The 27,194-nt window shown below is 39.4% G+C and overlaps 1 protein-coding gene across 7 annotated transcripts in view; it reads left to right on the top strand.

Annotated features, from left to right (window-relative positions):
• The window catches only part of ranbp3b (RAN binding protein 3b), a 319,866-nt gene that overhangs the window by 272,580 nt on the left and 20,092 nt on the right, over positions 1–27,194 (top strand). For 6 of the 7 annotated variants that reach the window (XM_059991452.1, XM_059991448.1, XM_059991450.1 and 3 more), the window contains 4 exons: positions 10,918–11,061; positions 16,042–16,151; positions 23,693–23,777; positions 24,051–24,171. In XM_059991452.1, coding sequence (XP_059847435.1) covers positions 10,918–11,061; positions 16,042–16,151; positions 23,693–23,777; positions 24,051–24,171 — 460 coding nt within the window. The remainder of the gene's footprint in view (positions 1–10,917; positions 11,062–16,041; positions 16,152–23,692; positions 23,778–24,050; positions 24,172–27,194) is intronic. The other variant, XM_059991454.1, reaches the window with a different exon arrangement.

Here is a 27,194-nt window from a genome sequence, read left to right on the forward strand (position 1 = left end):
GAAATTACCTGGACAACAAAACCTTACTCATCATTCACAAGCCCCCAAACACTGAGAAACATCAGGAATGCCACTGATAATAACTACCAAAGATGGGAAGCATATTAATAATTAAGATGAAGGAGCATGAAAGTCAACGTTTCAAGCTGTGGCCTTTCATCAGGACTGGAAATGAAGGGAGCAGAAGCCAAAATGAGAAGGTGGGGGAGGGTAAGGAGTACAAGTATGATAGGTAATGTGTGAAACCAGCTTTGGGGGAGGGGGGGTGAGTGGAGGTTGAAGTTAAAAACTGGGAGATGATAAGTGGAAGAGATAACGGGTTGAAGAAGAGAGAATCTAAAAGGAGAAGACATTGGAGCATGGAAGAAAGAGAATGAGGAGGGACACAAAAGGGAGGTAATGTGTGATAGGAGAAGGAGGAAGGGAGAGAAATAGCTGGAAATGAAAGAAATCAATATTCATGCCACCAGGTGTGAGGCTACCCAAACAAAATATCAAGTGTTGCTCCTCTGACCGGTGTACAGCTTCTATTGTGGCAGTAAAGGAGACCATGAACAGACATATGCAATGGGAATAGGAAGTGGAATTAAAATGAGATCCTGTCTTTTGTGGCATACTGGAACGAAGATGCTAAATGAGACGGTCCCCCAAACTACATCTGGTTTCACCGAAGCTGGGGAGGCCACACCAGATGCAATAGGTGACCCCGACAGGATGAGGGTTTTGTATGTTTTAATTGGTGTCTACCCCGAAAGGGTACATAACGTATATTTTTATTGTGTTAATTTAAGATTTAATTGTTGATAAAATACTTCTTCAGAAACTTGTATAGATATATTTTAACTATTTATAACTTTTTATCAACATTCTAAGGCTGTGTTGAATGCAGCTATAGTTTTTACATGTGGCATCCCTTTTCTAATTTTTTGCTTAAATGTTGCGTCCTTTGGAAATTGACAAATGCCAAGAACAATAAGTAGAAATTGCCAAACCCCCAGCTGTATCCAAAGTTGACTTTAGGATATATTTCAATAGTCACAATAGTCAGAGAGTTATACGATACGGAAATAGGCTCTCCGGCCCGGCATGTCCACGTTAACCAAGTAGCCTTCCTAAGGTAGTCCCACTAGCTTGCATTTAGCCAATATTTCTCTTAACCTTTCCAAATGTCTATTAAATATCACTTCCTTTAACATGTAATCACCACCCTGTGTATATAAAAATCTGCCTAGACCTTAACAGCATCCTGTCTCTTTATATCTGACCTACCAAGGTGCAACACTTCATATTTGGCCAAGTTAAACTCCACCTGCCATTTTTCTCCCCTTATATACAACTGATCTATACTCCACTATATTTTTGTATACCACCAATGTTTATATCATCTGCAAACTTACCCACCCGTCTACTTTTTCATCCGGATCATCTATATACATCACAAACAACAGAGATCCCAATACAGATCCTTGTAGAACACCACTAATTACAGACCTCCAGCTAGAATAAGTCCCTTTGACTACCATCCTGTGTCTTCTCTGGGCAAGCTGGTTCTGAATCCAAGTGGATAATTCACCATGGATCCCATGCATTTTAATCTTCTGGATGAACCTCCCATGAGAGACCTGTCAAATGCCTTACTAAAATCTACGTAGACAACATCCACAGCTCTGTCTTCATCAACCACACTTGTCATCTCATCAAAAATCTCTAACAAATTAGTAAAACAAGATTTGCTCTCCCTAATTGGGCCATGGCTTTCCAAATGATCATAAATCTTATCACTAAGAATCTGCTCCAATAGCTTCCCTACCACTGATGTGAGACCCACCAATCTGTATTCTCCAGGATTATCCATGGTTTTGTTCTTGAACAGTTCCTTACTAGCTAGACCTCTTGAACCTTTGCCTGTGGCTAGAGAGGATATATATTGGTCAAGGCCCCCAATGATGTCTTCATTTACCTCTCCCAATAACCTGGTTATATCCCATCAGGCCCTGGGGACTTAATCCACCTTAATACTCTTTAAGAGAACTAACACTACCTCCTCCTTTACTTCAAAATGCCATAGCATATTAATACTCTGCACTGATCTCTTTATCCTCTACATCCTTCATGATGTAAAGTGCTCATTAAAGACTTAGCCCACGTCCTTTGTATCCAAGCAAGTATTCTCCCCTTTATCCTTGAGTGGTCCCACCCACTCTCTGGTTATCCTATAGATAGTCTTGGAATTCTTTTTAATCCTCCTGCCAAGAACTTTTCATGGCCTCTCCTGGCTTTCTTAATTCCTGTCTTCAGTTCTGGTTTTTTTTGAAATCCTCAAGGGCTCTATTTGATTCTAGCTTCCTAAGCTTTGCATACTTCTCTTTTTCTTGTTGACTAAATTCATCACCTCTCTCACCATCCAAAGTTCAATCCCATCAGTATGATTACACCCTTCCTATTTTTGAGTTCTACCCATATAGACTCAGTGGGCAAGCCTTCCATTATGTCCTCTCTGAGTGCGTGTGATGCTGTCCATGATTAGTAGTGTAACCCCACACTCTTCTCCCCCCCCCCCCCAATCTTTCCTAAAATATTGAAACCCTGGAACATTGAGCACCCATTCCTGTACCGCTCTGAACTAAGTCTCTGTGATGGGCAGAGCAATAATAATCTAAAAAATTCTCTCATGTGCCGATGTAATTTTGAGCAGAGGTTACCATCAATTAATTATTTATTAACAATAATTATGTACTTTTTAAAGGAAAAAAATGAGACCTATTGCTTATTTACATGTATTGTTTTGCTGTTAATAAATCTATAATGTATTTTAGAAAGCCTGTTCAAAATCTTTAATCTTTGATAAAGAATTGAAAATTAACGTAATTTCTAAATAGCATTGTTGTTATAACCATTTACTATCTAAATACTGATGTGTACTCCAGGTCTATGAGGAATACAGAAAGCGTTATACAATGCCACATGCTCCTTACAACCATCAAGCTGGCATAAGACGTTTCTGTGAGAAGGTCTCTGTGTTCTTGGGTTGTAAAAAAAATTGCTACTCCAGTACAGCTAACGATTATGTATCTTTTTTATTAAGAGTTGGGTTTAAGGAATTCAGGGGCTGCTCTGCATGCTCTGTGCCATCAAATTTTTTGCACATGTTATTGGTTTGTCTTCTCTGCTGTGAAAGGCTATCAGTCCCAAACTATCGTCATCATTCACACCCTCCAGTACCAGCCATATGGGAGAAGTCGTAAGTGATTACACAGTAGTAATGAAAAACCTATTTTGGATTGTGCATGTGTAGTTTGAGAAACAGAACAAATCTAGTCAAGGTTGTTAATTCACAAAAAGTTACAGTCCTGCATTATCTATCAATTGCAAGTCCCAAGGAATGCCGCAAATGGAATGGTAGCTAGCAGTCAAAGGGCAGTTCCTAAAACTTTAGTCCAGAAATGTTAATCATATCATGTGATCATAAATTATATGAGTCACTCTTGTGTATTTTAGCAGTCACAGACCTAAAAGGGCCTAACGCTGCTTGCATTCAAAGAAGGGAAGTAGAGCAGGACTTTTTAAAATGTAACTTTTGACAACAAGCAGGAGTTGCAGTGGAATATCGCTGCAAAGGAAATGAATTTCTGCTCCTTTGCAAAAAGCAGGGTTTCTCAACCGGGTTCCGCGAGAGATCATGATTTTAAAAAAATAAACATAGTTTTTTGAACTTTGTGCAACTTTTATACAAAGTCTTGTAAAAAATTGTATCTTAAGCTATATTTTTATTCATATTGCTTTGGCTTATGAATTTTAGTAACATAACTTCAACATTGTCAATAAATTTTTAGGTTGTAAATGGCATGAATTTAAATCAATTTATAACAGCTACTTAAATCTACTGTGCCTACCTTTAGAAAAATTAAATCCCATTTTGATTTAAGCCAGTTATATAACAGAAATTTATTATGTTTGTCTTTTGACTTTTTAAAATTTATGAAAAAGAAAGATTAATATCAAGAAAGGTAAGTTAAACTTAACTACCTGTACTTTTTTTTTAAAAGAAAGGTTGGCTAAAAATTCATTCTGTACTTAGAAGAGCATTAACAATAATTTTGGATTACTATTTCTACAACTTAGTGATCACGCTAATGTATCAGAGCTGTAGCTATAATAATATTTTTTGCAGGGTTTCCCTGAGACCTTAAAAGTATATCTGGGGTTTCTCCACGGTAAAAAGGTTGAAAAAGGCTGATATAATATTTACAGCTAACTAGAAGTGACACATTTGTTACCACAGGCAACCATTGTGCTAGACAACATGACCAAATGAATCACTGTCCTGATTGATGGGAACCTAATAGGTGTACGTTACCTAGTTTCCAAACGGTTCCATGATGGGAAGAATTTCTATAATGTGGAGTTTAATTATTTAGCCTTATGGCAAACAATGCTGATGATTTGCTTATATTCATCAATATGTACTGTACTCAAGATAGACTGATGTCAGATATGCAGGTTGTTTGTATGAGAGCACAATAAGCTTTGGAGGAGTTGAGATGCATCTTTGTTAGGCATGAATTATTGACTGAATTTATGTGTGGAGTCACTTTGCATTTCCTTGAGATTTTTATTCGTAGCTCATCCTAGAGTTATATAGAGTGACAACAAGCCCTTCAGCACACCAACTTTGTGCTGACTATCAAGCACCCCTTTACATTATTCCTACATTATCCTACATACTAGCAGTTTACAGTAACCAATGAACCTGTCAATTTGCATGTCTTTGGGATATGGAAGGAAACTAGAGCATCCACGCAGTCATAGGAGAATGTGCAAATTATACACAGAGAATACCCAGGGACAGACGTGCTGCAGGAACTGAAAAGGGCAGACAGCATCAGTGGAGGCAGTGGGACAGATAACGTTTTGGGTCAAGACCCAAAATGCTGACCGTGCATTTGCCTCCACAGGTACTGCCTGATGTGCTGAGTTTTCCAGCAGTTTGCTTGTTGCTCCCTATTATAGAATTTGCAGTCTCTTGTAGCACTAGAGGTCTAGATTGGATCAGGTGATTGTAACTGTGAATAAGCATTTCTTTCAGCTATGCCATCCAGCGAGACACCAGAGAGATCTGTACATGCATTAAAAGAAACCCTGAACAAGTAAACATTCCAAAATTGAACAAGCTACCTGATGAATCAGTTACTGGCAAACTATTTTTTTAAAATCTATACAATTCAGTTCTTCAGTACTTCATTTTAACAGACAACTACTGCATCATTGTCTTTACACACAATTAAGCTTGGTACAGGCTGATGTCAAGGGGACAAAGAGGGTCAGTGTTTTAAGGAAGAACAATTTGAACTGACTGGAGAACAAATACAACTGTAGTGTTCTCGCACAGGTGTAAAAGAACTCTGAACTAAACACCAAGCATAAACCAGTCAATGAGGCGGTCCCAGTAAGATCAACCATTTACTGTTCACTGTTCCACATTAACCTATGGTGAAAACTGTTGATAAAACAATACAAAATATATACAGTATTTGTTTCCTTCTTGACACACATTTACATCATAAATACTTGCAAAAGTAAAACTACAACAACTATATTACATTAAAGTGCAACATACAGTCAGAATCTACCTATGCCATTGACTGGCTTTAAATACATCAACACAAACTATCCGCAACTCTTTAAATAACAAAAAACATAAACTTTATCAATCATCATTACTTTTAACAGAAACAGCGTTAACATTTTTAATTCAACATATCGATTATCTTATGAACTTACGGCGTTGCTTCTCTAATGTTTCTAGTGCGTAGAAAGAAAACTTTTCTCGAGCTAATCCTGCACACACACAAGCACCCTCCTTCCCGTTTCTCCAAACCGGTGTTTTCCCACAACACACAACGAAACCGGGGTGACGTCGTCGCATGCCACGATATATCACAGACAACGAATTTACTTTAAACAACCTTAACTTTAACTAGAAAACGATAACAAAAGAATTACTAAAGCGAAAATATAATAAACTAAACAAATGCCTTAAAGGCAACACAATAACAATACTAAGGTGACCTCAGATGGAGTAGTTTTGTGTATCTAATCTGAAATATTTAGTGTGCTGACTTGATGCCCAATGTGTGAAGAGTGCTTGACAGCTTTGGGCCTGTATTCACTAGAATTCAGAAGAATGGGGGTGACCTTGTTGGAACCTAGCGAATGGTGAAAGCCCTTGATGGAGTGGATGTGGAGAGGATATTTCCTATGTTGGGAGTGTCTAAGACCAAAGGACACAGCCTCAGAATAGAGGACAGTGCTTTTAGAACGATGAGGAGGAATTTCTTTAGCCGGAGAGTGGTGAATCTGTGGAATTTGTTGCCACGGGCAGCTGTGGAGGCCAGGTCTTCATGTATATTTAAGACAGGGGTTGATAGATTCTAGATTGGTCAGGACATGAAGCGATATTGGGAGGAAGGCAAGAAATTGGGGCCGAGGGGAAAAATGGATCAGCCATGATGAAATGCAGAGCAGACTTGATGGGCCAAATGGCCTAATTCTACTCCTATATCTTATGGTCTAAAAATGCTCACGGTAGGACAACTGATGCTGAGGTATGCTGGAAAGTTTACTCCTTATTTTGGTACTATGTCAGCTACCTTTCAATGGTCATGAAATAGTCAAGCTGCTGCAAGTTCCTTGGTATAATACCAGAAACAAGTACACATCTGAGTCAAACCAACTAAGAGTGATCATCAGATTTGGTCTGTGATGGCTGTGTTTACACATTTTCTTCAGAAGGCAAAAGCAGTCTGCTGTATTTCAATGCAGTTAGTCAATTTTGCATGTGTTCAGATAAATGCCCTGTTGAATGCTTGTGTGTTTGTAGAATTTAAACAAAATCTAGTAGTAATAATAATAGTAACTTAGAGCACTTTTCATACAGATGATGTAGTTAAAGTGCTTTACAAAAGTGTGAACATGAAAATACAATTAAAAATAACATAAAAGACAGAAATGTAGTTAAAAGCAAGGTTAAATCAATAGGTTTTGAGCTGGTGTTTTAAAAATGTCAACTGAATTTGCATCCCTTATAGTTTTAGGTACTGAATTCCACAGTTTAGGAGCATAATTCTAAAAAGCTGATCTGCCAATAGCTTTTGAGTGTGATTGTTTAAATTTAAGAAACCGACAAAAACATTAAAGGTCTGTTTGGATGGATTATACACTGGTGACTTGCAAAGAAAATTTCTTGACCTTCTCTTCGTCATGTTAGATATTCAAAGAAGTCATCTAAAGGTATTCATTTTTCTTGCTATTGATTCCATTCCAATCCTCACCTGCTCTTTAAGGCAGAAATGCAATACTCACAAAGGCGTATTAACAGTGGGAGTTTTTGATTGCTATTTTTCCCTCCATTAGAGGAGTCTGTCAACTCAGTTCTTATCTTTGCCTATTAGGGCTTCAGTTCCATCTTCATCATACTGTCCTCTCTTAATCAAGTTTTTAATGCTCACCCAAATCCCATACCTTTATGAAATTCTATTGCCATATCCCATCCTTGAAATAAATGCTACCCCTATCAGCCCTACTTTTTTGTAATTACATGACCTTCCAGTCTCAATACAACAAATTTAGAACTTTCAAAACTAAATTCCCTCTCTATTAAACAATCTTCAACCTTTCAGTTAAGAAGCACCCATTTACAATTCTCCATTCCTTGTATACTTATTTCATGCATTCATTCTCTTTCCTTCTTTAGGACCTTTCAATCAAGTTTAAGGGAGCTAAATTCATTCTTTGACTTTAGCTCAAAGTTTTGTTCCATTTTTTTTTAAAGGTCCATTTTGGGACCATTTATCTATATTAATGTTGGTACCTTATGTAATGTTAATTTTTGGGAACCTAAAACATTGCCTTTGATTTTTTTTATTATTTTGGTGTTTTGGAAATCTGATTCATTTATTGTCAACTAGTTGGACATGGCATTAAAAATCAGACTGGTGAACTGGAACCAATTTTAATCATTCATACATGTAGATACTATCCAGAGTTAATGGATGATATATTAATAGCAGCATTTGATGAGGAATAAGAGTGATCCAATACTGGACATTTGAGGATGTGAAAGACCCTAAACAGATGTTAGATTTTCCTTTAATTTCTTTTGAATATTGTCAAGAACAGAGGATAAATGCAGTAATTATTTCAGAGCAAACACGAGGAAATCTGCAGATGCTGGAAATTCAGACAACACACACAAAATGCTGGTGGAACACAGCAGGCCAGGCAGCATTTATAGGGAGAAGCGCTGTCGACGTTTCGGGCTGAGACCCTTCGTCAGGACTAACTGAAAGGAAAGATACTAAGAGATTTGAAAGTAGGAGGGGGAGGGGGAAATGCAAAATGATAGGAGAAGACCAGAGGGGGTGGGATGAAGCTAAGAGCTGGAAAGGTGATTGGCAAAAGGGATATAGAGCTGGAGAAGGGAAAGGATCATGGGACAGGAGGCCTAGGGAAAAAGAAAAGGGGGGGGGAGCACTAGAGGAAGATGGAGAATGGGCAGAGAGAGAGAAAAAAACAACTAAATATGTCAGGGATGGGGTAAGAAGGGGAGGAGGGGCACTAACGGAAGTTAGAGAAGTCAGTGTTCGTGCCATCAGGTTGGAGGCTACCCAGCCAGTATATAAGGTGTTGTTCCTCCAACCTGAGTGTGGCTTCATCTTGACAGTAGAGGAGGTCATGGATAAACATATCTGAATGGGAATGGGACATGGAATTAAAATGTGTGGCCACTGGGAGACCCTGCTTTCTCTGGCGGACTGAGCGGAGGTGTTCAGCAAAACGGTCTCCCAGTCTGCATCGGGTCTCACCAATATATAAGAGGCCACACCGGGAGCACCGGACGCAGTATACCACACCAGTCAACTCACAGGTGAAGTGTCGCCTCACCTGGAAGGACTGTCTGGGGCCCTGAATGGTGGTGAGATAGGAAGTGTAAGGGCAGGTGTAGCACTTGTTCCGTTTACAAGGATAAGTGCCAGGAGAGAGATCGGTGGGAAGGGATGGGGGGGGAACGAGTGGACAAGGGAGTCGGGTAGGGAGTGATCCTTGTGGAATGCAGAAAGGGAGGGAGAGAAAGATGTGCTTGTTAGTGGGATCCCGTCGGAGGTGGCGAAAGTTACGGAGAATTATACGTTGAACCTGGAGGCTGGTTGGGTTGGTAGGTGAGGACAAGGGGAACCCTATCCCGAGTGGGGTGGTGGGCGGATGGGGTGAGGGCAGATGTGCGGGAAATGGGAGAGATGCATTTGAGAGCAGAGTTGATGGTGGAAGAAGGGAAGCCCCTTTGTTTAAAAAAAGGAAGACACCTCCTTCGTCCTGGAATGAAAAGCCTCATCCTGAGAGCAGATGCGGCGGAGATGGAGGAATAGTGAGAAGGGGATGGCATTTTTGCAAGAGACAGGGTGGGAAGAGGAATAGTCCAGGTAGCTGTGAGAGTCTGTTGGCTTATAGTAGATTTCAGAGGTACTTATTTGTCTTTCACCAAAAGAGGTTCTGATTTGGGTAGGGTAGAACCCAAGTGGTAGGAATACAGTGTTATCATAGAAATGTGTAATACAGAATTGGGCTCCTTCTGCCCACCTCACCCATGCCTATTGTGATGTCTATCCCATTTGCCTGCATTAGACCCATTATCTCAATGGTTTTTGTAACAGTACTATAAATATGTTTAAAAATTGTAATAGAAGAGGATAGGTCAAAGCTAGAAGATGATTAATAAAGTTAAAAGGTTAAGAAAGGAAAGACAATTAAAAATTGATTTGCCATGAAAAACTTAGTGGGTTTTTGAGGGGCAGTTAATGAGGACAGTACCTGAACAAAAGTCATTAACAACATTGTTAAGCAGTGCTGAAGCAAAGTGATTGTCTTCAGAAATGAGTATGATATTAAGTATCTTGTGAAATAATTTAAAAATGGACAAAGTGGTAAAAATAATGTTGCCGAAAAATTTTAGTGTGCACAGAGAGAACATGAGGAAAAATGAGAGATGAGAAATTGAAGAATAAAAATTTACAAACAGGGCAGTGTTATAATGAGAATATTAATAGTAGCTTAAGCACAAGCAACCTTCATCTTTACAGTTGTCTTTCTTCTTTACATTACAAGATTTTGTATGTTCTCCCAACTGTAGCTGAGATAATCAGTTCTGAAATTGCTTTTATCCTGCAAGTTTAACATGTCCAATAGCCTTTTGCTTATTTCTGACTGTGGGGTTGGCATTGTTGCTTGAGAATTGGTTGGAGAAGTTCTAAGCCATCCAATTGCAGATATTTGAACAGGCCACCAACCTTCTTGAGTTGGGGTATGAGTGAGAAGCAGTTTTGAAATCCCAAGTGTAGAGCAGGAGGATCCATAATTAGAAATTATAGCATTAATAATGGGAGGAACCACAGCCAAGCCAATCCTGTCCTTGTCCGATGACCACAAATGCACTTTCTAGCAAGTCACTGGATAATGATCAGGAGTGGGAACTGTAGCTGATTTATTTTTTTCTCTCCTCCCTAGCCTAGGGGCACTAAGGTTGGAGAACCTGATGCAGCTAACTCAGGATAGACCAGGGATCGAACCTGTGATCACCTTTGCTTTATGGCTCAGTTTCGCACTGGGTACTAGTTTGGCAACTGAGCCATCGGTGGAACCATATCTTAAACTTTGGTATGCAACTGTTTGTGTGTTGAGGTTGGCGAAATAAGGAAGATTGTAACATTCCTTTTTCTATTAAGTTCATATTTATGTGTTTGTTAAATGTTTTCAGTCATACTAATGGTAAGAGTTTTGAAGTGATCATCCTTTCTGTTTGGTATGGTACCCTGAACTGTTCTTTGTAAAATTTACTTAAAAATGGTCTCTCCACATTTCCAGGACAATACAAAATTAGCGGTCCCATCAGAGACCAGCAATGAAGTAGATGACAAGAAAAAGGAGGAGGATAGCAAGGAGCAGCCTGAGCAGCTTGAGGAGCAGATGAACTTCGTATTTGGGGAAAATCTTCGAAACAGAGTGAAGGTTCATATTACAATGTTGAAACTTCTCCATGTGCTGTTCAATGACCTTTAGTATGGTCTTGCATGAACAGTTATTCTTTGGATTAATTATCACCAAAGCAGTACATTATCTGCTTTAAGCTTTTAGTATTGCTTCATAGATAAAAGTAGTGACGCAAAACTTGTATGAGTAATGTCGTCTGATGCTGTACTAAGAATCGAGTGGGAGCTTATTACATAGAAATAAAGCATCTGCTTTGTCTGAAGCATGAACTAAATAAGGATGGAAAGAAATTAGAAAGGTAACAGTGAATAAAGAAAACATTACAAGGTGAAGGTAATCTTGAAAAGAGATGGTGTAATTTGTGAAAAATGAAAATTCAGGATAGCCTAAGAAATAAACTATGTTAAGAAAAGAAGCATTCTGTGAGAAAATTCAGTGGTGAAGGCTTATGAAAGTATTCTTGTTGCATTGAATAAAGCTGTGACTTTCTTCCATAATGAAGGTGTATTAGCTATAATAGGTGAATGAGCTTATGTGGTATTGTAGAACAGGTCTATTATTTGTTTTAATTTCTTATTTTAAAGAAGTTTACTTTTCTTGGCCCTAAGCCTGTTCTGTGCTCTAATTATAAACTGATTTTAAAAACAGGAAAAAAAGAAAATATGGAGCTAACTTCTACCCAGTGAGACGTTTGAGCCTGCTTGCTGGCAGACAGTTTCACACTTTGGCCTGTTTCCACATTTAGATAATTTCTGTACTTGCTCATCACTTAACTTGGCAAAGAGAAGTCTATTCTTTTCAATCTATGTATATACATTTTTTGAGGGATACATGTGTTACTGGTAAGGGAAGCATTTATTGTACATCCCCAGTTGTCCATGAAAATGTGGTTGTTGGTACGCTACCATTTTGAACTGCTCTACCTTTTTGAAGAAAATACCTCTGAAGTGCCCAGAATATGGATCCAGCAACGGTAATGATGTAAAAAATATACTTTCAAGTCAGAATGGTGTGTAACTTGAAGAGGGACCTGTAGGTAGTGTGTTTCTTTGCATCTGCTGCCTTAGTTCCTCCTCAGTGGTAGGGGTTGCAGGTTTGGAGGAGTGCTGTTGAAGCAGTCTGTCCTGCTTGTAGTGCTGTACACTCAATGTGTAACTGTGATATAGTTAAGTTTGGTTAAAGGAATGTTGGTCCTGTGGGCTGATTTGTCTTGGGTGGTATTGAGCTTCTCCAGGTGAATGGAGAGTACATCATCGTACTCTCTGAATTATACTACACGTGGGGGTTTGGAGGGCTATGGGGTATCTGAAATCGAGTTCTTGGGCCTGTTCTTGTAGCCAAGGAATGTAGGTGGCTGACCCATTTAAGTTTCTTGTCATTGATGATCTCATTATGATGCTGGGGTTGGGGGCTGAGGTTAACAACGTGCCGTTGAATATTAAGGGTAGGTGACTGTACTTTCCATTGAATTGAATTGACTTTATTTCTTACATCCTTCACATACACGAAGAGTAAAAATCTTTGTTACATCTCTGTCTAAATGTGCAATGTGCATTGTTGGACTTGGTCACTGCCTGGCAGTCTGTCATGCATATGTTACGTGTAGCTTATGAACTAATGCCGAAATGTTGTTTATGTCTTGCTACATACTGGCGTAAATTTCATTTGTAGAAGAAGTGCAAATAGAATTGAATATTGTGAAGTCATCAACATACGTTAATGGAAGGAAGATCATTTAGGAAGCAATTTAAAGTGGTTGGGCCTGGGACACTACTTGAGGAAATCCGTGGGACTAGGATGATTGACCTCCAAAAGCCACAACCCCTTTTAATTGTGCAAAGTATGACAAGTATGACTCCCAACTATTGGATTGTTTTCTTCTCATATGCTCATTAACTTCAGCTTTTATTGGTGTTTCCTAATGCTGCTCTTGGTCAAATGCTGTTTTGATGTCGAGGGTAGTTGCTCTTATTTCAACTCTAGAATTTTGCTTGTTCATTCATTTTTAGCCCAAGGTCTGTATGAGATCCAGAGCTGAGTGTTTTTCACAAAATCTGAACTGGACACTAGCAAGCAGGTTATTTCTGATCAAGTGTAGCTTGGTAGCTCTGTTGATGGCACATTCCATTTCATTGTATGATTGAGAGAGGTTAAAGATAATTAACTAAACCTGTATTTTGTGAACAGGATATATGTCTGCAATTTTCCACATAGTTGAATGGATGTCAGTATTGTAATCATATTGCGACAGTTTGTCTAAATGTGCAGTTTTAAAGTACAGGCCTTCTGCTCTACAAATTTTCAGAACTGCCAATTGAACTTCAGATCAGTTGCCTTTCCAGCCCCACAGCCTGTTGCCCTGTATCCAGTGCTCTTATCTGTTTATTGATATTACATGGAGTGGTATCACATTGAATTGACTGAAGATTGAATTATTGAGCACCCATTTTGAACTCTTGATTGATATCCTGAACTAATCAGGAGACATAATTTGATAATTTACAAAGCTGCAGAAGTTCCAATTAAATTTTGTGTTGAATTCAGTGAAATGTTGACTTTGCTGAATAGTCATCTGAAAATGGATTTCAAATTCAGGATAATATATATTCTTCTGCCTTTTAAGAAATTACCCATGTGCTCTTGTGACTATCCTTCTTAATATCCTTAACCTCTGAGGTGACATTCTGAATGACTCAGTTAGTGTCACTTCAGTCAAGAATATAATTATTTCATCTTCTAAAATGTAATTACTCAAAAATAAGAGTTTTTGATTAAAGCCAGATGCCATTTCTTTGCATTGCTAAAATAGTTTTTTTTTGCAAAGGATAATAGATTGGCTTCTTTGAATATGTCATGCAAATAACCATTTAAAACACAAATCATTGGCTGAGCACCTGAAACATTCTTTAGTTTGCAGATTCTTGGAACATACAATGTGGAACTAAATTAGATTGTACAAACTTCTTATCTGTTCACATTAACACAAGGCTGACAACATTTTTACTCAAGCAGAGAACACATCTAATATCACTGTCCTGCCATTACATTTGTAGCAAGTGATTCCCTGTGAATGTTACAATGGCAAATTTCTCTGTCTTTTCCTGATGAATGATTAATAATTACTCTGTCTGAACTACATTAAACAGACCCAGACTGTTAAACTGGGCAACGGAATGTATACCTGTGAAAACTTGTGTGTGAAGTGTAATATTCTGTATTCGGTAGATAGGGATGGTGAGATTTAGTACTTTAGTCCAACACCACCGAGCAGAGACCTGATGCACTGAAATATTGTAAATCACATAGTGACTAGTCTCACGGGATGAAAATAAAGAAGCTGTACAGTTATTTGGGACATTGCACAAAATGATTATAAGTTTTTAATTTCTGAATTATCAGTAGTCATTGACTTTGAGAATCTAAGGGCTAGACTAATGTTAATTTATTTGATGAGTGCATAAAAGGAAAATATGGATTGACTGAACTGATAGTTTAAGAAGCTTGTTTCAGCAAAAAACTGACATGATTCTTGATGTCAAAAGGTGAGTAATAATGCAACAGGTGCTATCTGAAGATTATTAGTGAGGTTTAAAGATATCAAAGAACATGAATGAAGTACTTTCAAGCTGTCCCTTTTTATCTTGGGAAGCACTGTAGGATCATCTCTGGGTAACTGCAAAGTAGGTTGCTGCTTTATATGAGGAAATCTGCAGATGCTGGAAATTCAAGCAACACACACAAAATGCTAGTGGAGTGCAGCAGACCAGGCAGCATCTATAGGAAGAAGCACTGTCCTGATGAAGGGTCTCAGCCCGAAACAGCGACTGTGCTTCTTCCGATAGATGCTGTCTGGCCTGCTGCATTCCACCAGCATTCTGTGTGTGTTGCTTGCTACTTTATATGTTAACTGTGCCAGAAAGCAAGGACAGTTTTGCACTGATAAGAGCCCATGGAATTATAGGGAAGTTACTAGCATGGGTGGAGCATTGGTAATTCTTTTGTACTGTGATTTTTAAAAAAATGTTTAAATGCTTTCTGATTCTTCTCACATTTGCTTTTTGTCTGTCTATTTCCTGTGTCCTTCATTTGACTCTCAAATCCTCTTATGACTTGAGAGCAGATAATTACTTCCGAGTACATAAAGCAAAACATGGTGAAGTAAGTAGGAAGTTATTCTTGTTTGTAATCTTACTTGATATGATTCTGTGGGGTCTTGTGTAGAATGTTTCCTTTTGTGGGAGAATCTAGAAGACTGTTTTCTACATGGAGACATTGTGTTTGATTTTGTTGTCTGATAGAGGTAAATAGATTCTAGATAAACATTGAGAAGAAGGGTTTTTAGGTTAGGCAGGAATGCTTATTTAAGGCTGCATTCAGATCAGCTTTGATCTCATTGAATGGCAGATCAGGCTAAAAAGCTAATCATTGTGTTCATATGTTCTTTGAAGAAACTTAGTGATGATTCAAGTTTTTCTGATCAACTGGGCTAACAGTCTTGTATTTGCAACTTATTTATTCCAGTAAGACATTTTTATACTAGATGACATTTTGTTTGTTAAGAACTGTTTGTTCAAAGTGTATTCAAATTACATAAAATGTATAGCTATACTTCTGCCAATATGCATGTTCTTCATCTGTTTATTATGTGAGAAGTTTCATTGAAAGAAGCAGTAATGAAAATTGTGTTGGGAGGTTGGAGTGATTTAAGAAAGATGAGTTTGTTTGGATTTTTGCTCTTAAATTATTTGCTCTTGCTATAAATGATTCATAGAATATAATAGTAATAAATTTTGCACATTAAGCCATAAACTTCTTCCAAAGCCTCCATATTATAAAAAGGAAAATAAGAATTGAATATTTTTGTAATTTTGCATCCACAATTTGCCACAGCAAGAGCTGGGTCATTGCAATTATTGGGGAATTCTATTGTAAATTTATATCTATAAGATGTTGTGCTTCAGCTTGTGCATACATTTTTATATTTGTGATCTATTGCAGATTGTAGAAGGCAGTGACATCTCAAGTGATATGAAGGAAAGTTCAATGGATGGAGAAGCATTGCCAGCAACCAACTACTTTCTCCAGTACATAAAGCAAAATACTGCAAAGTAAGTGTTTTATTTAATTCTTTCACTTTAGTTCTGAGATAGTTGATGAGGCCAATATGAATTTACAGATTGTACCACAGGAGGGGACAGATGGGGTCCGATAAAGTGTGTATGTACGTGGCATGGGAGATAATGGAAGGAGTGCACTTTTCACTGGAATATTTTGTGCTCTTGACAAAGAGACTAGGTTTTCAGTCCTATCTTGCCTGTTCCTCCACTCTGATCAATTATGGGCCCGAAAATTCTGGTGAGTCATTGATGCTGTGCTTTATTCCAGAGAACTTCAAAGAAGCATTTTCTCTTTCCTCCGGTAATCCCTCGCCATGGCAAAACTTGAAGTAGGTTGCTTGCTTTGGAAATCTGGTGTGTCTTGCCTGTTGGAGCTGGCTGAGTGCAGTTCTGGTGGTCAGTACTGGAGGTCTTGCTCTGGGAGAAGATGCTGATGTTAGTTCATTTGCTCTGCCAGTGGATTTAGGGGACTTTGTGGAGAAGCATTGACAATATTTTTCCAGTGTCTTGAAGCACTCAGGAAGCTGAGGATCTCAGTTCCCAGTAGACCATGGGCTTTTCCTTATTTTGAACTTTGAATACTCTTCCCCAGGCAGCCAGTTGTTATGTTGGTATTCTGGTAGTGGTATTCAATTTTAATTGTGAACATCATACTTCACGGAGAGGTGGTGTCTGTGGTATGCAAAGTCCACATTTTACAGCTACTCCTTGTGTATCATCATAAGAAAGAATTGTGCCTTGGGAGCAAGTTGGTTGCGTTCCCATCTCTTGCAGATAGTTACTGTATTTGTGTGAACAAAATAGTTATGACTTGGAACTTGTATCCTGCTTGCAGCTATCGCCTAGGTGCTATAGCTCAGTGATGGAGATTGGAGTGTACTTTGAAGTGGTTGCAATATAGGTTGAACAAATTTCTTTTGTCCTATAGTTTAGCAAAGCCGCTGCAGGACCTTGTTTGAGATGAGGAACAAGAATGCAGTGAAAAAGTGTTGGAGCAGAAGCCCAGTCAGCCTTATCCCCTTGTTTGCTTTAGGATCAGGTCTGTTGTCCACCTGTGGTTTAGAATATTGAATGCACTTAATAAATATAGAATTGAAACACATTTCTGAAGGTGGCCATATTTGAGAGTGACCATGTGCATTCTGATGATTGAAAGAATCAAATTTTTTTTCATAACCTTGGTAAAGGCTGTGTACGGTGATTGAGGCTGCATAATGCAAAGAAAAGAAAGCAGCAAAATATCTTGATTTTAAGAATACAAAGGGTGATTGATAAGTTTGTGGCCTAAGGTAGGAGGAGTCAATTTTAGACAACCTAGCACATTTATTTTTCCTACATTTCCACACTTAGTCTACCGGTCGTGGAGCATACGGATCCCTTCTTTGCATAAGTCGGCATCTTGGACCTCCAGAAGTGGTCCACAACATAGGGTGATTGACAGGTTCGTGGCCTAAGGAAGAAGGAGATGAGTTATTAACTTCAAGCTTTCTGCATTTTCACTCAGAGTTGAACTCTTTGTTACATGTATAGTTCATCTCCTTCTACCTTAGGCCACAAATTTAGCAATCACACCTGCTGTGGACCACTTCTACAAGGAAAGGATCCATATGCTCCACGACCGCTGGACTAAGTGTGTACATGTAGGAAGGGAATAGTCTGAAAAATAAATGAAACATAAATGTGCTAAGTTTTCTAAAATTGACTCCTTCTACCTTAGGTCACAAACTTATCAATCACCCCTCGTATATGCAGAATCCACTGTAGTTCATTCCAAGTATACCGAAGAAAAGTTGGAATGAATGGTGTGCTTGACAGTTCTATTAACTGTAGCCCTTTTGGGAATTGCTGCCAACCCATAGATACTCTTGTTTAGGACTGAACTAGATGTCGTCAACATATTTTGTAAGATTTGCTTGTCAATGACATTGGCAGTAATCAGTAAATATATTCCTGCAATGTAACAGTGCTGCAAGTAACATGTTACTGTTTGACCTTGCCACATCATTACTGCACTGTTTCAAAGTCCTAAATATGTAAAATTTCTTCCTAGTAACTGCATCTATATTCTGTAGTGTTCCTACTGTAGACCTCAAATTTATTGTCATTTTGTAGCTACCTCTAATTGTAAGCAAACTTGTACTGGAAGTTTAATCTTAAATCTTCTACTTCTATTTAATAATTTAAACAACCTTGTTAAAGTTAAAAGTAAATTTATTTTCAAGGACGTGCATGTTACCATATACAACCCTAAGATTAATTTCTTTCAGGTATACTTAATAAATCCATAATAGAATCAATGAAGGATTGCACCAATTTGGGCATTCATACCGTGTGCAAAAGGCAACAAACTGCAAATAAAAAAGAAAGAAAGAATCCCTGAAAGTGAGTCCATAGGTTGCGGGAACATCTCAATGATAGGGCAGGTGAAGTTAAGTGAAGCTACTGGTTCAAAAGCCTGATGGCTGAGGGGTAATAACTGTTCCTGAACTTCCTGTACGTTTTTCCTGACGGCAGCTGCGAGATGAGGGCATGTCCAGGGTTGTGGGGGCCCTGATGATGAATGCTGCTTTCCTGCGACAATGCTTCATGCAGTTGTGCTCAGTAGTGGGGAAGCCTTTACCCATGATGTACTGGGCAATATTTGCTATTTTTTGTAGGATTTTCCATTCAAGGACATTGGTTTTATCATATCGGGCTGTGATGCAGCCAGTCAATGTACTCTCCACGATACATGTGTAGAAGTTTGTGCTTTCTTTGTCAATGCAATTACGTGTCAGGCCCAGGACAGGTCCTCTGAAATAATAATACAGAGGAATTTAAAGTTGCTCCTCTGATCCTCTGAGGAATGGCTCATAGAGCTCTGGTTTCCTCCTCCTGAAGTCAATAATTAGCTCCTTTGTATTGGTGACATTAAGTGAGAGGTTGTTAAAGAATTTGGCACCACTCAGCCAGATTTTCACTCTCTTTCCTATATACTGATTTGTCCCCACCTTTTATTCTGCCTACAACAGTAGTGTTGTCAGCAATCTTGAATATGGCGTTGGAACTGTGCTTGTCCACATGGTCATAAATGTAAAGCGAACAGAGCAGGGGGCTAATCATACAGTCTTGTGGTGTACCGGTGCTGATGGAGATAGTGGAGGAGATGTTGTTGTTAATCCAAACTGATTGGGTTGGGCAAGTGAGGAAATCGAGGATCCAATTGCACAAAGAGGTATTGAGGCTAAGTTCTTGAAGCTTATTGATTAGTTTTGAGGGCATGATGGTATTGAATGTGAAGCTGTAGTAAGAGCATCCTGATGTATGCATCTTTGCTGTCCGGATGTTCCAGGGTTGAGTGAAGAGCCAGTGAGGTACATAAGCTGTGAACCAGAAGGGAAATTGGAGCAGATCCAAGTCGGTTCTCAGGCAGGAGTTGATGTGTTTCAACACCGACCTTGCAAAACACTTCATCACTGTGGATGTAATTGCTACTGGATGATAGTCATTGAGGCAGGTTACCACATTTCTGCTTAGGCACTGTATAACTGAAGCCTGCTTGAAGCAGGTGGGTACCACAGACTGCCAAAGCAAGAGGTTAAAGATTTCAGTGAACTTTCCAGCCAGTTGATCAGCCCAGATTTTTAGTACTTGCCAAAGAACTCCATCTGGGTCAGATGCTTGTGGGGTTCACCCTTCTGAAGGCTGCCTGCAATTGTCCTGAGAGATTGAGATCACAGGATCATCAGGAGCTATAGGAGTTCATGTTAGTTCCTCCATGTTTTGATGGTCAGAGTGAACATAGAAGGCATTGAGCTCATCTGGAAGCGAGACCCTGTTGTTGCCTATGACGCTTGATCTAAATTTATAAGAGGTAATGGTATTCAAACCCTGCCACAACTGTCGGGCATTCTTCGTAGATTCAAGTTTAGTCCGGAATTGACACTTCGCTCATTAAGTGGCTCTCCAGAGATCGTACCTGGATGTCTTGTAACTTTCTTGGTCAGCAGACTTGACTGTCTCTGACCTGTCCCTCAGCAGGTTGAAGATCTTATGGTTCATCCATGCTTCTGGTTGGGGAAGACTGAATGATTTTTTGGGGACACACTCGTCTACAACTGTTTTAGTAAGGTCTGTGATTACCACGGAGTATTCATTCAATCCACAGATGAGTCCTTGAAGACAACCCAGGCCACTGACTCAAAGTAACTCTATAGCCACTCCTCTGCCTCTTTGTTGTTCTAATCTCTGGAGTTTTGCTCTTTAGTCTCTGCCTGTGTGCAATTAGGAGCAGGAGAGTCAAGTGACCAGATTTGCTGAAATACGATCTGGGCATAGATCAGAAGGTATTCCTTATCTTAGTATAACAGTGGTCTAGTGTATTGGGAGCTCTGGTGCTACAGGTTATATGCTAATGGTAATTGGGTAGCGTTTTCTTCAAACAAGCCTGGTTTAAAAACCCCCATCTATGATTTGAAGTGCTTCGGTATGGACTGTTTGGAGATGGCATCATGTAGAATCTCACACTCTTGATTATGGATGGCCACTGTTGGTATGTAAACTGTGGTCAGGGTTATGGAGGGGAGCTCCCTTGGTAAAGAGAATGAATGGTATTCGACCATTAAATATTTAAGGTTGGAAGATCACAAGTTCGACAAAATGCCACATCAAGCACTACGCACAAAGTGCTGGTGGAACACATCAAGCACTAATGAGAATTTATCATGAAACACCTTTTACCTTGTCTTGTCTATCAAGACAGTTCGGTCTGTCTTGTGAATTGAGAAGACTACGTCATATCTGCCATGCTGGGAGTAAGCCATGTTTTGTTCAAATACTGAACATAATTATCTCTGTTTGCTCTGATACAGCATTTTTGCCCTCAGGTCCTCAATTTTGTTTTCCGGCGACTGCACATTTGCTAACAAAAAGTTGAGTAGTGGGCTCTTGTCCCTCTGTGCTTCAGCCTAGCTTGGAGTCTCACCCCCCCCCCCAACCATAAGATATAGGAGCAGAAGTAGGCCATTCAGCCCATCGAGTCTGCTCCACCATTCAATCATGGGCTGATCCAATTCTTCCAGTCGTACCCACTCCCCTGCCTTCTCCCCATACCCTTTGATGCCCTGGCTAATCAAGAACCTATCTATCTCTGCCTTAAATGCACTTAATGACTTGGCCTCCACAGTTGCTTGTGGCAACAAATCCCACAGATTTACCACCGTCTGACTAAAGTAATATCTCTACATATCTGTTCTAAATGGACGTCCTTCAGTCCTGAAGTTGTGCCCTCTTGTCCTAGATTCCCCTACCATGGGAAATAACTTTGCCATATCTAATCTATATTAACATTCAGAATGTTTCTATAAGATTCCTCCCTCATTCTCCTGAACTCCAGAGAATACAACCCAAGAGCTGCCAGACATTCCTCATACGGTAACCCTTTCATTCCTGGAATCATTCTCATGAATCTTCTCTGAACCCTCTCCAATGTCAGTATATCCTTTCTAAAATAAGCCCTAAACTGCACGCAATACTCCAAGTGTGGTCTCACGAGTGCCTTATAGAGCATCAACATCACATCCCTGCTCTTATATTCTATAACTCTAGAAATGCATGCCAACATTGCATTCGCTGCCTTCACCACCAGCTCAACCTGCAAGTTAACCATTAGGGTATCCTACACAAGGACTCCAAAGTTCCTTTGCATCTCTGCATTTTGAATTCTCTCCCCATCTTAATAATAGTCTGCCCGTTTATTTCTTCCACCAAAATGCATGCCCATACACTTTCCAACATTGTATGTCATTTGCCACTTCTTTGCACATTCTCTTAAACTATTTAAGTCTCTCTGCAGGCTCTCTGTTTCCTCCACCTATCTTTGTATCATCGGCAAATTTAGCCACAAATCCGGTAATCCCATAGTCCAAATCATTGATATACATCATAAAAAGCAGTGGTCCCAACACGGACCCCTGTGGAACTCCACTGGTAACTTGCAGCCAGCCCGAATAGGATCCTATTATTCCCACTCTCTGCTTTCTGCTGAGCAGCCAATGCTCCACCCATGCTAGCAACTTCCCTGTAATTCCATGGGCTCTTACCTTGCTGAGCAGCCTCATGTGCAGCACCTTGTCAAAGGCATTCTGAAAATCCAAGTGCCCCATGTCTACTGCATCTACTTTGTCTACCCTGCTTATAATTTCTTCAATAAATTGCAGTAGGTAAGCCAGACAGGATTTTCCTTTCAGGAAACTATGCTGGCTTTGGCCTATCTTGTCATGTGCCTCCAGGTATTCTGTAGTCTTATCCCTAACAATCGATTCCAACAACTTCCCAACCACTGATGTCAGGCTAACTGGTCCATAGTTTCCTTTCTGCTGCCTCCCACTCTTCTTAAATAGTGGCGTAACATTTGTAATTTTCCAGTCTATCAAGTACAATGGCAGAATCTATCAATCCTTGAAAGAAAAGAACCTTTGTCTGCTTCAAGGTGCAGTACCTGCTTGGTCTGCTGAGACCTTCAGAAGACTGTGAAATCTGTAGATCATTAAGTTGATTTAAAAGTACATTGCTTAAAGGGAAATTACATGCTGCAGATTTCAATGAAACTTAATTCAAAAGAGGTATATTTAGAAGTATTATATGTATCCTACAGAACGTCACCATGGTTAACTAGCACTATCTTGCCACATCATATGAATAACAAGGTGCACAAATGAATAATTACAGGTGTTAACACGAGGAAATCTGCAGATGCTGGATATTCAAGCAACACACACAAAATGTTGGTGGAACGCAGCAGGCCAGGCAGCATCTATAGGGAGAAACACTGTCGACGTTTCGGGCCGAGACCCTTCATCTTGGCCCGAAACGTCAACAGTGCTTCTTCCTATAATTACAGGTGTTAAACAGTAGCTTCTCAACTGGGCACAAATGTGGCTCTGTCTGTGTTGCTTTTAACATGAAGATCCATTGAAATCCTAACAACTATTTTAACTATTTTACCATGGTTCATTATTTAATATTGGTCAAGAACTTAAAGCATCCTCTGTTCTTTTCTGTCTTTGCAAGTAGTAAATTAAATCAGTCTAAGCACATCCAAAAAATAATAAAGATGAGAAAAGCCATTCAGCTTATCAATTCTTTAAGATAAAGGGCTCTGAAGTTTGATAACCTTTCCTCGCATTATTCAGGGATGAGCCCCTTGGGTTTTCCCTATACCATTTCCGAGGTTGAGAAATAACTTTTTGACATGACTAAAACTTGATATGGTTTTAGCGGAACATTATCTATGACAGTCTGAAAGGTGACTTCATATTAAAGCTCAAATGTCTCTATATTTTTTACGATTGCTGAACTTTCCAAGTGCTAAGATCCATTATCATTTCCAATTCACTTTCAGGTTCTTTAATAAACAGTTCCATCACCATTTCTGCAATGTGTCTGTTCTTTCAATGTTCTATACTTCTGTCATTTTACATTGTGTTGCATTGCCATTTTTCTGCTAATAGCATAAGTGTTCTTTTGTTTATTTTTTTCCCACCCAACTGTAGTCTTTTGGACTCCGGAGAAAATGCAGAGAGTAATACAAAAAGTGCCAAGTTTGTGTTTGGAGAGAACATGAGTGAAAGGGTAGTGGTAAGTGTACACAATTGATTACCTTGTTCATGATCTAATGTCTCTTCCCTTCAGTTTTATTGCACAGTGATTGTCATTATAATGTGTTCGATAAGTGCAGGAGCAGTGCAATGCACGTGTTTATTCTGAAAATTTTGAAGTTTCTTTTCTAGTTGGATACGATATTACTTAGGTGACCTTTTATAGGGATTTCTATATCTAAATATAACAAAGTGAGGTAGAAATAGAGGGAATTGATCAGTCTTGTATCTGGATTGTGAATTACCTTTGCAGAGTTTGCCACGGTCAGGTGATGCATGCAGTGAAATCAACAGTGACCAGCTCTTTGGAGAAAATGCAGCGACTCCATCAGGATCTGCACCTGAACCCTCCCAGGAAACTACGCCAGAGAAAGGTAGTCATGGGTTTGCAAACATTGAACTAATTTTCTATGTGTTGATAGTTTCAGTGGTCTCTTATTTGAAATGGATTCATCCTCTTCACATGAATGATCATTTTACTGAAAATGTATTGTTCTATCATATTCAGCAAATGAGTGGGCCATCAGCCCACCGAGTCTACACTGACAAAGATCTAACTAATCCTATCTGCCAGCACATAGTCCACATTCCTGTATTCATTGACTGTTCAAATATCTGTCTAAATGCCTTTTAAATTTTGTATCGTATCTGCTTCTACTACCTCTCCTGGTAGCATAATTTGAAGCACTTGCCGCTGTTGTGTTGAAAAACAAATTTCACCTTGCACATCTCCTTTCAACTTTCTTCATCTAACCTAAAGCGCTAGCCTCTTGTATTTCTACCCCAGAAAAAAACAACTCTGCCTCTCAATTTTATATACTTGTCTGGTTGTCCTCAGACTCTGATACTGAAGAGAAAACAACCCAGGTTTGTTCAATCTCTCATTATACCTTATATAATCCAATTAATTCAATTTCCTGGTGAACCCCTTTGCACTTTGTTAAACCCTCCACTTCCTACCTGTAGTATGGTGATCAGAAGTAGACAGTAGATACTCTAAAGATTTATATACTGTAGCTGCAACATGATTTAGCAACTTTTATATTCAGTGACCCAAGTGCAGAAGTCAATTTACCACTCTATTCAATTGTGTTGCCACCTTGAACCACAAGATCCCTCTCTGTATATCAGTGCCCTTAAAGTCCCTGCTGTTTACTTCATACTTACATGTGACTCCCAAAATACATCGCCTCATAGTTGGCTGGATTAAGCTCCACCTGCCATTTCTCCACAAAGACTTTCAATTGATCTTTATCCTGCTCTTTGACAAACTCTTTGTCCTTTCACAAACTTTCTTCTTATCCTGAACTCCACAATCTTCATGACATCTGGAAATCTACTGGTCAATAAAGCACCACTCCACCACTGTCCTCTGTGACCAAGAAAATTTGGCATCTAATTTTGTCAACTCACCATGGATCCCATGACATAATCTTTTGGACTGACACACACAAAATGCTGGTGGAACGCAGCAGGCCAGGCATCATCTATAGGAAGAAGTACTGTCGACATTTTGGTCCGAGACCCTTTGTGAGTCCTGACAAAGGGTTTCAGCCCGAAACGTCGACTGTACTTCTTCCTATAGATGCTGCCTGGCCTTCTGCATTCCACTAGCATTTTGTGTGTGTTGCTTGAATTTCCAGCATCTGCTGATTTCCTTGTGTTTGCATCTTTTGGACCAGTTTACCACGAGGGGACGTGTCAAATGCTTCACTGAAGCCAATAAAGATAACATCCACTGCTCTCTCTTCATCAAGTCATTTTTGTGACCTCAGTCAAAAAAACCCACTTAGTTGTGAGGTAGGACCTCCCTACACAAAGCCCTAATTGAAAGCCTATGCTTTCCAAATGCAAGAAAATCCTGTCCATAAGAATATTCTTCAGTAATTCCCTACCTTTGATATCAAGCTCATTAATTTCCTGGATTATCCCAGTTCTCCATCCTTCAGGGAAATTATGTGCGGTTTAAGAGGATACAAAGATCCCTGTCAAGGGCCCAGTAATTTTCTCCCTTGCCTCCCTCAGATGTGTCAGGCCCCGGAGAGTTGTGCACTGATGTGGCCTGGAATATCAACATACCCTTTTTCTGCTCTCATTGTTATTCATGTCTTTCTCTTTGGTGAGTACTATTGCAAAGTACTCAGTTAGAACCTTGTCCACTTCCTCTGGCTCCAGGCATAAATTGCCTCCTTTGTCCCTGAGTGGAACAACTCTTTCCCTAGCTACCCTATTGCTAATATATGTATAAATTACTTTTGGATTCTTTTCACTCCTTGTCAAGGACACTTTCTTGGCCTTTTTTTTTTAGCCCTCCTAATTTCTTATTTCCTTTCTACTTCATTTATATTCCTCCGGAGCCTGGTCAGATTTCAATCTCTTAAACCTTGCTTGTGCTTCCTTTTGCATTTTGACTAAACTTAAAATAACTCTTTAAGTTCAAGTTTATTGTCATCTGACTATACATATATACAACCAAACAAAACAATGTTCCTCCTGACCACGGTGTACCCACAATACATATGTTACACACACATATAAGACACAATATTACCACAAATAAGTTAATAAAATATAATTCAAAATGCATGTGAAGTGTGCAGCACAGGTAATAATCTTTGTGCTCTTCACTCTCCACAGCAGATGTGCAATGGAGAGTGGTCAACCTATGCCTTCACGAAGCCCACAATCATCTCTTGTGTCTTGTCCATGTTGAGACTTGAAGTGTCGTTCTCACACCATTTGACAAAACTCTACTTCCTCTATGTATGCTGACTCATCATTGTTACTGATGAGGCCAACCACAGTTGTATCATCAGTGAACAAGATGATGCATTTTGAGCTGGATCTGGCAGGGCAGTCGTGAGTAAGCACTGGGGGGCACCAGTGCTCAGCGTGATGGAGCTTGAGATATTGTTGCCAACTTGGACAATCTCGGGTCTTTATGTCAAGAAGTCCAAGATTCATTTACAGAGAGGGGTATTGAATCCCATCAAGGACAGTTTACTGAGAGATGATTGTATTAAACACTGAGCTGAAGTCAAGGAACAACAACCTGGCATATCTGGATCATCTAGCATCTAAAACTTGTAGATGTGTGGTGGAGTGTATATGGACTGGCTGCATCACAACTTGGTATGGAAACACCAATCCATTGAATGAAAAATCCTACAAAAAGTAGTGGATATGGCCCAGTCCATCATGGGTAAAGCCTTTCTCACCATTGAGCATGTCTTCATGGAGTGTTGTCGCACAAAAACAGCATCCATCATCAGGGAGCCCCCACCACCCAGGCCATGCTCTCTTCCATTAGGAAGAAGGCACAGGAGCCTCATGTCTCACACCACCAGGTTCTGGAACCAAAGAGGATAACTTCACTTAACTTTACTTGCCCCATCAC

This window comes from Hypanus sabinus, chromosome 16 (assembly GCF_030144855.1).
Source record: "Hypanus sabinus isolate sHypSab1 chromosome 16, sHypSab1.hap1, whole genome shotgun sequence".
NCBI classification, from domain to species: domain Eukaryota; kingdom Metazoa; phylum Chordata; class Chondrichthyes; order Myliobatiformes; family Dasyatidae; genus Hypanus; species Hypanus sabinus.